This window comes from Panthera uncia, chromosome D2 (assembly GCF_023721935.1).
Source record: "Panthera uncia isolate 11264 chromosome D2, Puncia_PCG_1.0, whole genome shotgun sequence".
NCBI lineage: Eukaryota > Metazoa > Chordata > Mammalia > Carnivora > Felidae > Panthera > Panthera uncia.
In genome coordinates, this window is record NC_064818.1 from 3,204,587 (window position 1) to 3,222,183 (window position 17,597).

Sequence of the window (17,597 nt, forward strand, 5' to 3'; positions counted from 1 at the left end):
ATCACTTTGGGTCTTCTATGGTTCCATACAAATTTGAGTATTATTTGTTCTAGTTTTGTAAAAAATGTTGTTGGGGTTTTGATGTTTTGCATTGAATCTGTAAATTGCTTTGGGTGATATGGACATTTTGACAATATTACTTCTTCCAAACCATGAGCATGGATGATCTTTTCATTTGTTTGTATCATCTTTAATTCCTTCCTTCCTTGTTTTCCTTCCTTCCTTCCTTTCAAAAGAAATTGAAGATGTGAAACCTATAACGTGAAATTTTATGGTTTTCAGAGTACAAGTCTTTCACCTCTTTGGTTAAGTGTATTCCTGCATATTTTATTATTTTTGATCTGATTGTAAGGTTTTCTTTTAAATTTTCTCTTTCTGCAACTTTGTTATTACTGTATAGAAATGCTACAGATCTCTGAGTATTGATTTTGAATCCCACCACTTTACTAAATATGCTTATTACTTCTAGTAGTGTTTTTGGTGGAGTCCTAAGGTTTTATATGTATAGTATGCCATATGCAAATAGTGACAGTTTAATTTCTTTACTGACATGGATGCTTCTTATTTCTTTTTCTTGTTTAATTGCTGTGACTAAGGCTTCCTGTACTATATTGAATAAAAGTGGTGAGAGTGGACATCCTTGTCTTACTCCTGACCTTAGAGGGAAAGCTCTCAGTTTTTCACCATTGAGTATGATGTGAGCTGTGGGTTTTTCTTATATGGCCTGTATTATGTTAGGTATGTTCCCTCTAGCCCCATTTTATTGAGAGTTTTTGTCATGAATGGATCTTAACTCTTGTCAAATTCTTTTTCTGCATCTACTGAGATAATCATGATTTTATCCTTCATTTTGTTGGTGTGTTTTATGATGTTGATTGATTTATGAATATTGAACCATCCTTGCATCCCAGGAATAAACCCAACCAAATCATGGTGAATGATCTTTTCAATGTACTATTGTATGTGATTTGCAAATAGTTTGTTGGAGATTTTTATATCTGTGTTCATTAGGGATATTAGCCTGTAGTTATCTTTTTTTGTGGTCTCTTTAATTTTTGGTACTGGGTAATACTGGCCTCATAGAATGTATTTGGAAGATTTTCTCCCTCTTCTATTTTTGGAATAGTTTGAGAATAATAGGTATTAACTCTTCGTTAAATGCCTTTTAGAATTAATTTGTTATTCCGTTTAGTCCTGGACTTCTATTTTTTGGTAGTCTTTGATTACTAACTCAATTTTGTTTCTTGTAATCTGTCCAGATTTTGTATCAGCCTAGTTCAATTTTGGAAGATTATATGTTTCTAGGAATTTTTCCATTTCTTCTGGGTGGTCCAGTTTGTTGGCATGTAGTTTTTCCTAGTATTCTATCATAAGCCTTTGTATTTCTGTGGTGTCAACGATCATTCGTGTGTGTGTGTGTGTGTGTGTGTGTGTGTGTGTGTGTGTGTCCTTTCTATGTATTTCTTGATGAGTCTGGCTAAAGTTTTGTCAATTTTTTTTATCTGTCCAAAGAACAAGCTCCTGGTTCCATAAATTGTTCTACTGTTTTCTTGGTTTCTACTCATTTATTTCTGCTCTGATGTTTACTATTTACTTTATAGTCACCTTGGGCTTTGTTTATTCTTTTTCCAGTTTCTCTAGGCATAAGGTTAGATGTTTATTTGTATTTTTTATTATTTCTTGAAGTAGGCCCATGTTGCTGTAAACTTCTCTCCTACAACTGCTTTCATTGCATCTCAGAAATTTGGGACCATTCAGTTTTCATTTTCATTTGCTTCCATGTATTTTTTTTTTATTCATGGACTGCTTCATTGACCCTTTGGCTGTTTAGTATCATGTTGTTTAGTCTGCACATGTTCATGTTTTTTTCCAATTTTTTTTATGATTTCTGGTTTTATAACGTGCTTAGAAAAGATGCATGGTGTGATTTCAAGCTTCTTAAATTTATTGAGATTTATCTTATGACCTAATGTGTGATCTGTTCTGGATAATGTTCCTTCTTTGTGCATTTGAAAAGAATGTGCATTCTGTTGTTTCTGGATAGAATGTTCTGTTTACATCTGTTATGTCAATCTGGTCCATTGTATCATTAAAAGACATTGTTTTCTTGTTTTTCTGTCTGGATGATCTATGCATTAATGTAAGTGAAGTGTTAGAGTTGCCTACTATCATTTTATTACTATCAATTTATCTCTTAATGTCCATTAATATCTGCTTTATGTATTTAAATGTTCCAGTGTTGAGTGTGTAGATATTTACAATTGTATTTTTTTCTTGAATTGATCCCTTCATAATTAAGTAGTGTCCTTATTTGTCTTTTATGACAGTCTTTCTTTTAAAGTCTATTTTGTTTGATATTACTATCCTGGATTTTTTCCACTTCCATATTTGCATGGTGAATATTTTTCTGTCTCCTCACTTTCAGGCTGTATTTATCTAGGTCTGAGGTCTGTCTCTTGTTGTCAGCATATAGATGGGTCTTCTTTGTTTGTGTTATCCATTCTGTCACCCTGTGTCTTTTGATTTTTGAATGGAACATTTAGACAATTTACATTTAAAGTAATTATTAATAGGTATGTACTTACCAACAGTTAAAAAATTTGTTTTCTGGTTTTTGTTTTTGTTTTGTTTTTTGTTTCTGTTTTTTAGTTTGTAATTCTTCTTTGTTCCTTTCTTCTCTTGCTCTTTTTGCGGTCAGTGAGTATCTGTAGTGATTCTTTGCCTTTCTCTTTATTTTTTGTTTTCTATACAGGTTTGGGGTTTGTGGTTTCAGTGAGGTTCATATGTAAGATCCTAAGTAAATAGCAGTCCATATTAGTTTGGTCATTTAAGTTCAAACATTCTGAAAAGAAAAGAAAAAAAAAGAAAAGAGAAAAAATCATCTTTCTTTTTCCCCTTCTATTTTTTTTACTCCATTCTCTCCATGTTATATATATATATATATATATATATATATATATATATATATATAACATGAATATATATATATATATGTTATATATATATATATGTATATGAATATATATAACAGAATATATATATATATGTTCTCATATTTTAAATCTTTTTATTCATATTGTTTAATGTCTAATTGTGGTCATATCTTTTCCACTTAAATGAGTGGTCTTAACATTTTGTATTAGGCTGATTTAGTGGTGATAAACTCCTGTATAATTTATTTGTCTAGGAAACTCTATCTCTCTTTCAAATCTGAATGATAATCTTGTTGGGTAAAGTATGCTTAGTTGTAGGTTTTTGTTTTTTGTGTTTTTTTTTTTTTTCTTTCTTTCAGCACTCTGAATATATCATGCCACTGCTTTCTGGCTTACAAACTTTCTACTAAAAACTCAGCTAATAACCTTATAGGTTTTCTCTTCTAGGTAATTTTTTGTTTCTCTCTCACTGTTTTTAAGATTCTCTCTTTATTGTTTACCTTTGACATTTTATTATGTGCTATGGTGTAGAGTTCCTTGGGTTCATCTTGTTTGGAATTCTCTGTGCTTCTTGGACTTAGATGTCTATTTCCCTCCCTAGGTTATGGAGTTTTTTCAATTATTATTCAAATAAAGATTCTACACCTTTCTCTTGTTCTTTTTTTTCTGAGATCCCTGTAATATAAATGTTTGTTTACTTTATGTTGTCCAAGAGGTCTCTTAATCTGTCCTCATTTAAAAAAACAAAAAACCAAAAAACTCTTTTCTCTTTTTGTTGTTTTGCTTGTGTGCTTTTCATTACCCTGTCTTCCAGATGGCTGACACATTCTTCTGCATCCTCTCATCTACTATTGATTCCCTATAGTGTGTGTGTGTGTGTGTGTGTGTGTGTGTGTGTGTGTTATTTTAGACATTGTATTCTTCAACTCTGATTATTTCATTTTAATATTTTCTGTCTCTTTACTGAAGATCTCACTGAGTTCTTCCATTCTTTTCTGCACCCCAGTGAGTTTCATTATGATCATTACTTGAAATTCTTTATCAGGTATATTGCTTATCTCTGTTTCATTTAGGTTTTTTTGTTTGTTTTTGCTTTTGTTTTATTTTGTTTTAGTTTTTTCTTGTTTTTTTTTTTTTTTTGAAGCATATTATTCTGTCTCTTCATTTTGTTTGACATTCTGTTTGTGTTTCTATGGATTGGGAAAAAGTTAATTGTCCTAAAGTTGAACAACTGGTCTTGTGTACAGTGTTCCCTATCCAGACCATGTATGCTTGGTGAATTTTAATGGTTGGTTGGAGCTGTGGCTATAAATGCTAGTTACACTTTTAAACCATGGCTTTTTACAAAAAGAATAAATGGGAAGAAAAGATAATAATAAAAAAAAATTAAAAATGAGGAAAAAAGAAGAAAAAAGAGAAGGAAGAAGAAATAAAAAAAGAGTAAAACCAAAATAAAGCAAGACAATTTTAAAAAGTAAAAACAAAAAGTAAAAAAAAAAAAAACATATAATAATAATACAATAAATATTAAACAACAAACAAAACCCATAAACCACAGCTTGTTTTCTGTGTTCAGCACTACAGGGTGCCTGGTGTCGATTTATGGACACTAGGCACCCTGAGGACTCAAGCTCATTGTTGAGCTAAATTCTGCTCCTGTCTGGGCTTTTAAATTGAGGGGGAAAGAATTTTTCTTCAGTTCCCTGACTCTCTTACACCAGTGTTTTTTTGTTCTGTGTCCCAGCATGCAAGGAGCTGGTGTGGGCTTGCAAATCCTAGGCTTGCTGCGGTTGCCAACTTTCTGTGACAGTCTGACTTTCCAGTTATGGCATCAGCACCCACTAATTATGACATCTGAACCCCTCCCGTATAGCTTCCAGACCCTGTTCTGGTCTGGGCTTCTAAGGGGGAGGGGGAGAGAGCATTTTCAGAGCTCCCTTTTAAACCCTGGCTTTGTTTTCTGTGCCCCAGTATGACCAGGATTGTTGTGAGCTTGTAGACCCTGGGTTCACTGAAGTCACAAGCTCACTGAGATGACTGGACCCACCTGTCATGGGGTCTGGACTCTGCTCCTGTTTAGGCTTTTAAGGTGGGGTGGGAATGTGAACCAGGGACTATCATTCTCTAGTACCTCTGACCTGGAGAGCATTCTAGGGTTCCTCTGCTGCTTTCCGGAGTTCTCATGTTGTGTCTTCTACATGCTAGTTGCTCTTTTAAACCACTGCTTTATTTCTGTGCCCAAAGACAGAAGGTTCTGTTCCTGGTCCCTCAGTACTGTCCCTCTCCACTGCCATTGGCAGCAGTGGGGGAGGGGAGTCCCTTCCTTATTGTGTCTCTGTCACTCTTGCTTTTCTCTTGCTGTTCTCTCTCTATGGTTGTTCAGTAGCTGTTCAGTCAACCCTCAGTTCTTCTTCAGGAGCAACTGTTCTCTTAATAAGTGTAATTCAGTGTGCTCCATGGAGGAGGTGAGTTCAGGGTCTTCCCATATCACCATCTTGAACTGGAACCAAGAAGCAACTTTTGTAAATGAATTAAGTATAGCTTTGCTAAGTGGAATGAATATCACATCTTCTAAATGAGAAAATTAAGTGAATCTATAGGGTCCTTGAACTTAGACATGCACTTCTGTTCTTGGAAACATTTTTATACATCAATAATAGCCTGGCTTTTGTAAGATACTCAACATTCAGGGGTCACTTGAAAGTTTTCATTGAAAATCATCTGGATATAAGTTGTATATCATAATTGCTTTTGCTCTACCAAAGGAGAGGTTATAATGTTATTCAGCAGTAACATTTGACTGGGACCGATTATAAATTCCTACATGGCCACGATATAAAAACTTGGGAAATAGGCATAAATTTCCTTAAATTTCTATGGCAATCCAATTTTCTTTGATAAGAATTTAGTTTTTAACACAGGGTGATAGAGTTAAGACATCACATTACTATTCATTTCATTGCTGGCAAAATGCTCCCATAACCATCTTAGACTAACAACGCTAACATGAACAATATTATTACTACAGACTCTTTGTTTTTGTTTCTGTTTTTATAATTTCAGTTGTTGTAGAGCTACATTATACTGTGAACAAGACATTAAGGTACTATCTTTGAAAGTTGTCTGGAATGGTCGTTTTCTATTTGTATTTATTTCACCAAATGAATAAACACTTAGATTTTTTTTTTTACATTGATTTATTTTTTTTTAATTTTTTTAACGTTTTTTTATTTATTTTTGAGACAGAGAGACAGAGCATGAACGGGGGAGGGTCACAGAGAGAAGGAGACACAGAATCTGAAACAGGCTCCAGGCTCTGAGCTGTCAGCACAGAGCCCGACGCGGGGCTTGAACCCACGGACCGTGAGATCATGACCTGAGCCGAAGTCGGACGCTCAACCGACTGAGCCACCCAGGCGCCCCTACATTGATTTATTTTTGAGAAACAGAGTGAGACAAAGCGTGAGCGGGGAAGGGGCAGAGAGAGAAGGAGACACAGAATCTGAAGCAGGTTCCAGGCTCTGAGCAAGCGGTCAGCATAGAGCCTGATGTGGGGCTCGAACTCACAAACTGTGAGATCGTGACCTGAGCCGAAGTCGGACGTTCAACCGACTGAGCCACCCAGGTGCCCCAAACACTTAGATTTTTAAATTTAATATTTATTTTTGTGATGTCCTTGTATTCAATGTCTTATAATGATATATAATATTCATATGGCTCTAAAATTTAAAAAAAAAACAGTGGTGTAGCTCGTTTAATCTAGCTTCATTGCCTATTCCCTCAAAACATTCCCTCTTTCTCTCATACATAACACTTTTTTAATGTTATAGTTTATCATTTTTCCTAACATCCATATATACACACTTATGTGTATATATTTCCTTTTATTTGTATGTGTGTATACTCCTCTTTCTTAAAAGTTAGTATATATATGCACTTTTCTCCAAGTTGTTTTGTCACTTTCTATAACTAAAGATAATTCTATAGTAATAGGTAAAGATATTTATCATTAATTTTTACATTTCAATTATTATCTGCTTGAGGATGTATCATCATTTACTCAACCAGACCACTCTTGATGTATATTTAAATGGTGACTACTTATTATGAAAATGCAAAAATTTCCTTGAAGTGGGATTTCTGGGTCAAAAATAGATGCTACTATGACTTTCTTCAATTTTTTAATTGTCGTTAAATATACATAACATACAGTTTCCCATCTTAACCATTTGTAGGTATACAGTTTAGTGATATTACTTACATTTATAAGGATGTGTCTGCAACTCTTTTCATTTTATAAAACTGAAACTTTATACACATTAAACATCAATTCCCTATTCTCTTCTTCCCCATGACCCCCGGAATACACAATTCTACCTATTGTCTCTGTGATTGTGACGAAGTAATTTATATAAGTAGAATCATGTGGTATTTATCTTTTTTATGATGAGCTTATTTCATCTATCATAATGCCCTCAAGCTCTAGCATATGTCAGCCTTTCACTATCCGTTTGTGTCTTGACATCTAAACTGAGTCTGTTGTAGGCAACACATAGTTGGATCATGCTTCTTTCTCAATCCATTTGGTCAATCTCTGTCTTTGACTGTAGAGTTTAATTAATTAACATTTAAAGTCATTACTGCTAAGGAGGGACTTCTGTCATTTTGATTTTTTTTTTCCATAGTCTTAAAGTTTTCTCATTTTCATTTGCTTCAGCACTGTCTTCTTTTGTGTTTAGTTGATTTTTTGTAGTGTTTAAATTCTATTTTTTTTAATTTTCTTTTGTGTGTATTCTATAACTGTTTTCTTTGTCTTCATCATGTGAATTATATTTAAATCCAAAGGCCATAGCACTCTAAGTTAAATTTATGCCAGCTTAAATTTAACAATATATAAAATTCTGGGGCACCTGGGTGACTCAGTCAGTTGAGTGTCTGACTCTTGATTTTGGCTCAGGTCCTGATCCCAGGTACAGGGAATCAAGCCCTGCAGTGGGCATTGCACTGAGCATGGAGTCTGCTTGGGACTCTCTCTTCTTCTGCCCCTCTCCCCTGCTCCTGAACTCTCTCTCTCTCTAAGAGAAATTAAAAAAAAAATACAAAACTCTGATCTTTTCCAGTTAAATCCTCACCTTTTTAGTCTGTGTAACAAAATTACATGTTTGTATATTGTGTGCCTGAAAACATAAAGTAATAATTCTTTTAATTTTCTTAGTCTCTTAAATTATGTAGAAATCACAAATTAGAGTTACAGACTTTGGTACTATAATACGAGCTTTTGTGATTGCCCATACATTGACCTTTGCGAGATCTTTGTTTCCCCCGACTGCTGGACATTATTGCCTGGTGCCTGCCCATTGTAACCTGCAGGATTCCCTTGACACTTCTTGCAGGGCTGGATTAGTAGTAATGAACTCTCTCAGCTTTTATCTGGCAAGTCTTAATTTCTCTGCCACTTTAGAGGACAGTTTTCCCAGGTATAGAATTCTTTTTTGACATTTTTTTTTCTTTTAGTACTAGGAATAAATAGGGTCACTGTCTTCTGGCCACGAAAGTTTCTTTTTTTTTTTTTTTTTTAATGTTTATTCATTTTTCAGACAGAGAGAGACAGAGCATGAACAGGGGAGGAGCAGAGAGAGAGGGAGACACAGAATCTGAAACAGGCTCCAGGCTCTGAGCTGTCAGCACAGAGCCTGATGCGGGGCTCAAACTCACGGACCATGAGATCATGACCTGAGCCGAAGTCGGACGCTCAACCGACCAAGCCACCCAGGCGCCCCGCCACCAAAGTTTCTAATAAGAAAGAGGCTGATGATCTTATTGAGGATCCTTTGTATGTGAGGAGTAATTTCTCTCTAGCTGTTTTCAAGATTCTCTTCTTGTCTTTGTCTTTTGTGTTTGATTATGAAGTGTCTTGGTGTGAGTCTCTTTAAATTTATCTTAATAAATTTCATTGAGCTCTTTGGATGTATATCTCTATCTCTATCTTTCATCAGACTTTGGCAGTTTTCAGCCATTATTTTTTCAAACATTCTTTTTCTTTTCTCCTTCTGAGACTCCCACAATGTGTATGTTGGTCTTGTTAATAGTGCCCTATTGGTCAATTAGGCACTGTTCCCTTTTATTTAATCATGTTTTTTTTTTTTCTTTTTCTGTTACTCAGCATCAATAATTTCCATTGCCCTAGCTTCAAGTTTATTGATTCTTTCTTCTGCCTGCTCAAATTTGCACCTCTCTAGTAAACTTTTTATTTCAGTTCTAGAATTTCTTATAGTTTCCTGTAGTTTCTTTCCAGGTTATTTGTCTCTTTTCCGTTTTATTAATACATAAGTTTCTTGACTTTCTCTACATCTATTTTTATTTCTTTGGGCATCTTTAAGGCAGCTGTTTTAACATCTTTATCTAGTAACTCATCAATCAGGTGTTTTTCAGGGCCAATTTCTATTCATTTTTTTCCCTTTGAATGGGCCATACTTTTCTGTTTTTATGTATATCCTGTGTCATTGTTATTGTTGCTGTTGTTGTTGTATATACCCTGTGTTGTGGTTGTTGTTGCTGAAAACTGGACATTTGAATCTAATAATGTGGTAATTCTGGAAATCAGAAGTTTTCACCTTCCCAGAATTTACTGGTTTTTATATCTATTTTTGTTTAATTGTGTTTGTGTGTGTGTATACATATACATATACATATACATATACATATACATATACATACACATGCACATATACATACACGTATATGTGTGTGTATGTATATACATGTATATATGTTTTCTTTATTGTAGTCTGTCTCTGCGCTCAGGACTAGTCTGAGGTGTAAACCTAAGGTCTTCTCAAGTAGTTTCTGAGCTATGACTTCCCCTGGGTATGCACGTTGACTTGCTAATTTCCCTCCATGTGTAGTTGCTTTTAATGCCTGGCTTCCAAAGGGAAAAGGGGAGAAAAAAAGAATAGGGTAAAAAGGTTGCTAGCCCTTTGAGTTCCCTGGAAATTTCCTCAGTCTAAGTGGAGTGGCTTACAGCAAGAAGGGTAGGTGTGACAATAGTCACCTGCATCTCTGTGATTAGAAACAGCAGTCACTGATGAGGGCACAGATCTCTGATATTTAGAGGACATGGTCCTTTTTGCCCATAATTACTCCCAGCAGCAGTGTGCAAGCTGCTACAGGAATATGTGCCCAGCTCCCTGCCAAGTGGCAGAGGGGTGGGAGATGTGTAACTGCTACTGTGCTAAGAGTTGTAATTGATGGAAATTAATCATATTTTACTGTCCAAACCTTACTCCAGAAGTTGGAACACTGAAATAAACTCCGGAGTTCTAAAATAGCTGTGTCAGAAAGATCTTGCCAATTCTTGTTTACATGAAGATAGATTCCTGATATCATCTTCTCAGAATTCCCCAATACTCACATCATTCTCATATACTATGCCAGATTTTCCATCATAAGTTTGTAACACTCTTTTAATAATACCAGGAATGTCTGGAAGTACATTTTTTCTCACAGGCTCACCAATAGAGTGGAGTGTCCACTTGGGACCATTGCTAATCTAACAAGTAACAAATGGAATTTCGTTGTGGTTTTCATTTGAATTTTTCTTCTTGTGTATAAAGGTGAGCATCTTTGTGTATGATGAAGAGTCATTTACCTTTCTCTTTCTGTGAACTCTTTTTATTCTCAGTGTTTTGTGTTTTGTTTTGTTTTTTTTTTTAATGTACAGATGATGTTTTTCCTTCCTAATTTGTAAATCTACATATGTTAGGGATTTGAACATTTTGCATCTGTTGTTAATTGCAAATATTTTCCCTAGCTTGTCACTTGTGGCTTTACTTTGTTTATTGTGTCTTGCCAAGCCATTTTGTAATGTCATCAAATTTATCTCTTTATTCCCTTATTGCTTCTTGATTTTGAGCCATAGTTAGGAGAGATATGCCCACTCTCACATTATAGTAGAATTCATCTGTGGTTTCATCTATTACTAGCACTTGTATTGTTTTATTGTTTATTATATATGAATATCCTCTCTATTTGAGATTTACGCTAGTATAAAGAATGGATGCAATTTGATCATTTTCTGTATGGCTCTTCTATTTGATAAATGATAGTATTCAAAAATCCATTTTCCCCTACTGTTTGGAGATGATTCCTTTATCATCTGCTAAATTGTCATGTGCAATTTTGACTATTTCTGGATTTTCAAGTCTATTGTACCGGCAAACTTTTTTATTTCCTCTCACATAATGCCCCAGGAGAGTTTCTCTTCTTGTCTCAGTGTTGAAGCAAAGAAGTAATAGAAATTAACCCATTTTTTGATATGTCTCACTTCTCGCACCCTGGATTTGAATTCAAGCTCTATCTTACATTGTCCCTTTGATCTTGTACACATTATTTAATACCTCAAAGTTCTCAAGTCCTTCTCTGTAAAATGGGAATGATTTACAGACTTATTGATGATAATTTACATAAAGCATTTAGCACAAAGTAAGCTTTAATAATTGGAAGCCATAGTTATTTTATTCTTACAGTTACTGTTTTGCCAAATGCATAATATATTCCATAGTTACATGATATGACTTCTACTGTTTCTTCACTTTGAGACAAAGAATATCATGTTAAACAAAGGAAGATAATGAAATTGAAGAAAATTTCTGCAGGAAGAAATGTGCTTCAATTCACTATAATGCCTGTATTTAAGAAATATCCTCTGTAGGCATTAAGAGTATCATCAATGTATTTTGATTTAATATGATTGATGTAATTGGCTGGATTCTTGCCTTTAGAAAAATATTTTACCAGCTGGAACAGAATATGTTCATTTTAATTTTCAAGCAGCTTGATATTTGGTACAAATTACTAGTCTTTGTTTATTACAAGATATGGTAGAAGACCATGCAGACCATAATTAAGATTTATGCACCATTAAAACACAATTTTATAATTCAAAATTTGCTCTCCCTACACTTAGTATCTCTTTTCATGTGATGAAGTTTCAAGTTAATTAAAGAGCTCTCCTAATAAAATATATTTAGAAAACCATCCAAACAAGAAATATTTTCCATCTTTCTTACTCATAAGCTAATTAATTACATACTACATTTGTGTCTCCTTTCCCTAGACTGCATAATTTTGAAACTTAATTTACTAATGAAATTGTGATTTTGTTCCTCGGTTGATGAAGAAAAACAGATATAGCACACACACATATTACCTCTTGTTCTCAATTAATACTGAAATCTCACTGTCTTTCAGGGACTCCGGAGGATTACCCACGATTTTTCCATATGCATCCTAGGACGGCAGAACTTAGCCTCCTGGAGCCCGTAAACAGAGATTTTCACCAGAAATTTGATTTGGTTATTAAGGTAAATTAAATTAATTTTTTATTACCTTGTGTTTCTAAACTGCTAATCAAAGAAACCAATAGCAGCTACTGTAGCTCTTTTATGTTATAAAACATAAAATTAATCTGACAGCAGTTAGCCAATGTTTTTGTTAAAAAAATTGAACTGTGGCAGTTCTATTGTGTTGTGTTCTTTTAAAATATCTGTTTATATTATGATGAGATTCAAATACTGAGCATTTTTATATGTAATAAATGTCCTGGTCAAATGTATATAATACTACATAATATAACTTTGTTACACTTCTAGGGTTTAATTTTTCTTGCCAAAAAAACTAATTTTTGACCACAAAACTTTCACTAGTAACTATATTTTAAATGTGCATGCATTCATATATTTATTTATTTTAATAATGTATTATTTTAAAACTATTGTTGCTCTTTCTAACATAAAAACAAAAGATCTTGCCTTTCCATAAATTCTTTTAATATATGTCTCATTATTTTCTTTATTTTGAAAAATGATCCCAGACTGGAAAAATTATCAAAGCGAGGGGAATGCACTTGGCATTACAACAACAGTTTAATAATATTTACTGTATTGTAATAAAATCATTTAAAAGGTACTGTGGAAATCCAGATGATCTGCCAGTTAATTCTGATAGACTTTGCTGGGAAGGTAATATTTGAGCTGGACAGGGAAGGAATAATGGTAATTTATGGAGGGCACTCTAATTAATAGAACAGACACAGGCAAGAACATGGGATAAATCTAAACAATGGGTATTATATGACTTTCTCATATCTACACACAGAGAACCATAACTATAGAAATGAATCCCTAGGATATTTGTTTTTTAATTTAAAAGTGTTAAAAGGAAGTAAGATGGGGAAACTTACTGAGCAAGTACATTGTACAAGTTAAGTTCATTTTTCATTGAATTAGAGCCACAACCTTAGTCGTATGCTCACTGGTACAAATGTGTAACTAAGCTCAGGTAAGGTGAGTGATTGACTCAGAGTTAACCTCACTAAAAAGCAGCATCTAAGTGAGGGCCATACTCTTTCACTCCACCCAGATGCCGTTGCTTAGGAATGGTTGTGTGGCTTAAATATGTGTCACCGCAACTGCAGACAATCATATGTAGACAAACAGTTAATGTTAGCTCAAATTAGGATGTATTTTGTGAGCACTGATCCTGTTGTGCATTGCCAGATCCTGAGATTAGTTGGTTGTCTTCTGTCCTTGAAGAACTTGTAGTCTATGAAGGCAAAGAGTTATATAGGCTGATAAATCAAATATAACACATCAGCCTGCTAATAGGAGGACCACTAAAACGTGCTGGAAAAGCACAGAATAGGGAGATATCAATTAATCTGGGGACTCAGAGAAGATGTTTTGCAGATTATGCCAAGCTCAGTGTTGCTTCATAGGAAGAGTTCGGCCAATGGATAGAAGTTCCTTATGTTTGAACATAAGGAAGAGCAGAAGTGAAAACGAGGAGGCATGATGTATGCGGCTATGAGTGGTTAATGGGGAAACGAGGTATAGAGGCAGAATATGGAAGAACCTCATGTAAGACTATTTCCTTGGATTTTGTTTAGTAGGACTTGGGACTCATTCCACAAAGACAGACTCCTTTTACCATTTGTGTAAAATGGCCACGCATGAGATTTATCTTCTTGCACTATTTTAATTATCATGGAACTATATAAAACTCAAAAATACGTTTCCATTGTCTACCGGCGATCTGCTTATACTCCTGTGGTGCTCCTCTCTGTGGGAGGTGAGAAACCTGATGAAGCAGTGTTTCCAAACCGCCTCATTTCAAACCTGAAATCAGTGATTTTCCTTTATTACAAGGTTAGTTGTCCTGGCATACCCAGGTATGGTGAAACTCAGCCCATCAATCACAGAGACCAAAATCAATTAGAACAGGCCATAGATAATTTTTTTATGGTTTAATAACACTATATATTATTAATGGAAGTTTTTACAGACATTATTAGATTCAAATTACTGTGTTTTGTGTGCAGTCAAGGGGATAATAAGCAAAGGTATCAATCTATAAGAATAATAATGTGCCACCTGCTTAAATAATAGCTGAATATTGTGGCTTTGTAGAGGGATCCATTGAAATGCTACAATCTGGCAGTTCTCTCTAGTAGGTCTTTCAGCTTCTTCCCTTTTTTCTTATTTTAATAATGCTTCATTTTTCATTGGCCATAAAAGTTTTTATTGGATTTGATCCCAATTTCTGTTTTGGAAGCTAAGTAAAAATAAAACAAAATGAAGCATTTTCTCCTAGACTTTGAGAATTCTGCTTTAAAAAGATACATGCACATTTCACAGCTGGTAAGTGTCATGGTTAAGAGATTTATCATCTTTATTTCATTCGGCTCAGCCAGTGATTCATTCAGCATCCTACAAAAATGGAAAGGTGAGACTAGGAAGAGAAAATGGAGTAGTTCACCAGCTTTAAGATATTACAGGATTGGAACTTGTCCAGTTAAAAGAGGAAAGGGCATTCCATTTCTAGACGCTATTCCAAATCTAAAATAAATGTCATCACTTAAGCATTTTTAAAATGAAGCACACATTTTGAATAAGAATCACACATTTGGTTGGCTCAGGATGGTTCATATTCATGCCTGTTGTCTTTGTGTAATTATTCATAATATCTCTTTCACTTTCGAAACCATCCCAGTTTGGATGAAAAGTTACGTGATCACCATAGTTACAAAGCAAAAAGCAACTATGAGATAGAAATACAAAAGCATATTTTAGATTCTGGGTGATCATGAATTAGTTCATGCATGAAGTCTCATTAGCAAAGCCCAGAAAATTCTCTTTTGTTATTTTAAGTGTAGTATTAAAAAACAACAACAACAAAACTATTAGTACATATGTTGGTGCTCCAGATATCTAATACAAATATCTAATGGATAAATTATTAACAATTCACTGCCTGGCAGTTGCTCAAACATTTTGCTTTTTATCTAAAAAGGAATTTGCTTTTTATCTAAAAAGGAATTTGCTTTTTATCTAAATCCCATGGGTTCAAACGAGGCTCACAGACAGGATTGTATTATGGTCTGTCCGATTTTTACGTTTTCCCACTGGCTTGCTTCTCCCGTCTAGCACGCTGACCTGTATTCCTTGTCCGTCCACACCCTGAGCCTATCAACCGGAGCCCTCATTAGTCTACCTGCACGCTTTCCGTCTGGCCATCCTGGAGCACTAGCAGTACTCTCCAGTCGCCCTGTTCTCTCTGCCTCCGGGCATTTGTAGACGCCCCCTTGCCTCCTGAATCATCCTATCCTTTCTCATGGGAGGCTGGTTTGCACCAAGGCACCAGTAATTAGCATCAGTGGGCTTCACTTCCTCTGGAAAGGCGTGGCCACCAGTTGGAGGCTTCTTCTTACATCCCTGCTTGTCCCTATGGTGGCTCTGATCACTCTACATTCAGTTTTTCTGTTTATTTTCTCTTGACCTCTGCAGTAGTGCAGATTGTAATATATGTCTTCACACTGTGGCCCAAGACCCTACCCCATTCGTGTATACTGCATACAAGGTGCTCGATGAATTGTCGTGTTAGTTTTCTCCCTGGCACAAGAAAACTTGTAAAGCTGGTAGATTTATGTACCTACATTGTCACTATATTTACATACATACTTTTTTTATGAAATTTATTGTCAAATTGGTTTCCATTCAACACCCAGTGCTCATCCCAAAAGGTGCCCTCCTCAATACCCATCACCCCCCCCTCCCTCCCACCCCCCATCAACCCTCAGTTTATTCTCAGTTTTTAAGGGTCTCTTAAGTGTCAGCTCCTTCCCTCTCTAACCTCTTTTTTTTCCTTTCCCTCCCCCATGGTCTTCTGTTAAGTTTCTCAGGATCCACAGTACATGCATACTTTTGAAAGTGTATGCGTTCAGTACAACTTTATCTTGTGTCTATTGCCAGAAAAAAGTTGCAATTAACTTTTCAAATAAATTCAATCACTTGGGGGTGAGGGGGAGGGCTAGACCTATGTTAAGGCAGAGTTTAAAGCTATTTATGACTATATTAAAAAAGGAAAAAAACCTCCTCCTAAGGAAAAGATATATATTGACACAAAAAATGAGCCACAGAATTGAAACTGGCAAGCTTAAATATTAGTGCTGATGTGACGGTTATCCTGGGGAGTTACTTTGCTCCAGTCATGTGACAAAACAGTGCATCCTAGGAAGGACTGAGGCTCAAGAGAACAGCTACGTGGCACATGGGTTTCTGATGCCACAGATCGTTGGGCTCTATCTGAACGGGGATACTCATTACACTCTACTTCACAGAGATTCAGTGGAAAACTCAGGCTCGCTTGTTTTTAAGGCATCTGGCATTTGCTGGTTTTCAGTTTGCCACGTCTTTTCTGAGCCCTTAAGAGGTGCCTGACATTTTGCTTGGTGGTGAAGAGACAGAAATGTGTGGAGGCTTTGCCTCAAGGAAACCGCAGGTATGGAAACGACGATTTTAGACTGACCTCCCTTCTGAGGTCTGCATCAATGTTTGCAATTACCGGCTGGATAACTAGTCCCAGGGCAATGCAAGAGTGTCGTGTTGAGAGTGCAGCACACTCAGCACCTGTGGAAACCTGAAGCCTTCTATTCCTGCTTTTCTCTTGGCTCACCACCAGCACAGTCGGCCGGGCACCCCATCTAGGAGATGCCAGCTCCCCAGACACCTGTCCTGCGGTCCACGTCCAGTCACCATTGGGTCTTCTCCACGTAGCTCTGGGGTTTCTCCTGCCTATCTCCCCAGCCCCTGTGCCTATGGCAGTTCTCTGGCCCCCACCATCAAGGCCACCCTCTCACGCAGGTAGTCTCTCCAACCTCAGCTGCTTCTCCTACCCCGGCCCTGCACGTTCCCAACAGAATGTTGCTAAAACAGAAATAGGTCAAGTCACTCCATGTTGCCTTCAGGACACTGGATCATTTACCCACCACACGTATTTTCCATGGAGAACTTTGCTGATTCGAAAGATCGCAGGTGTCAAAAGCAGAGAGGCGGAGCTGAGGGCCACAGACATCAGTCATCACATCTCAGAATAAGAAGGGTGGCATCTCCCATGAAAACGGAACTGTCAAAATCAGTTACGTCTGCTGAGGAGATAGTGAAGTATAAGTTACTGTTCTTTCTGCTGCCACATGAGTCTTGTCAGACTCTCAGAAAAAGGAGAAATAAACAGGGGCAAAGAAAGGCGTGCATACTCCCTTTAGGGAAGATTGACCAGGAGTCTCTAGTGAGCCGGGGTTAGGACCGAAAACCTCGGACATGATGTTTC

General features: G+C 36.0%; 1 protein-coding gene across 1 annotated transcript in view; it reads left to right on the forward strand.

Moving 5' to 3' along the window:
• PCDH15 (protocadherin related 15) overlaps positions 1–17,597 on the forward strand; it is a 741,840-nt gene that overhangs the window by 368,679 nt on the left and 355,564 nt on the right. The window contains exon 8 of the mRNA XM_049646661.1: positions 12,183–12,295. Within this exon, the coding sequence (XP_049502618.1) occupies positions 12,183–12,295 (113 nt within the window). The remainder of the gene's footprint in view (positions 1–12,182; positions 12,296–17,597) is intronic.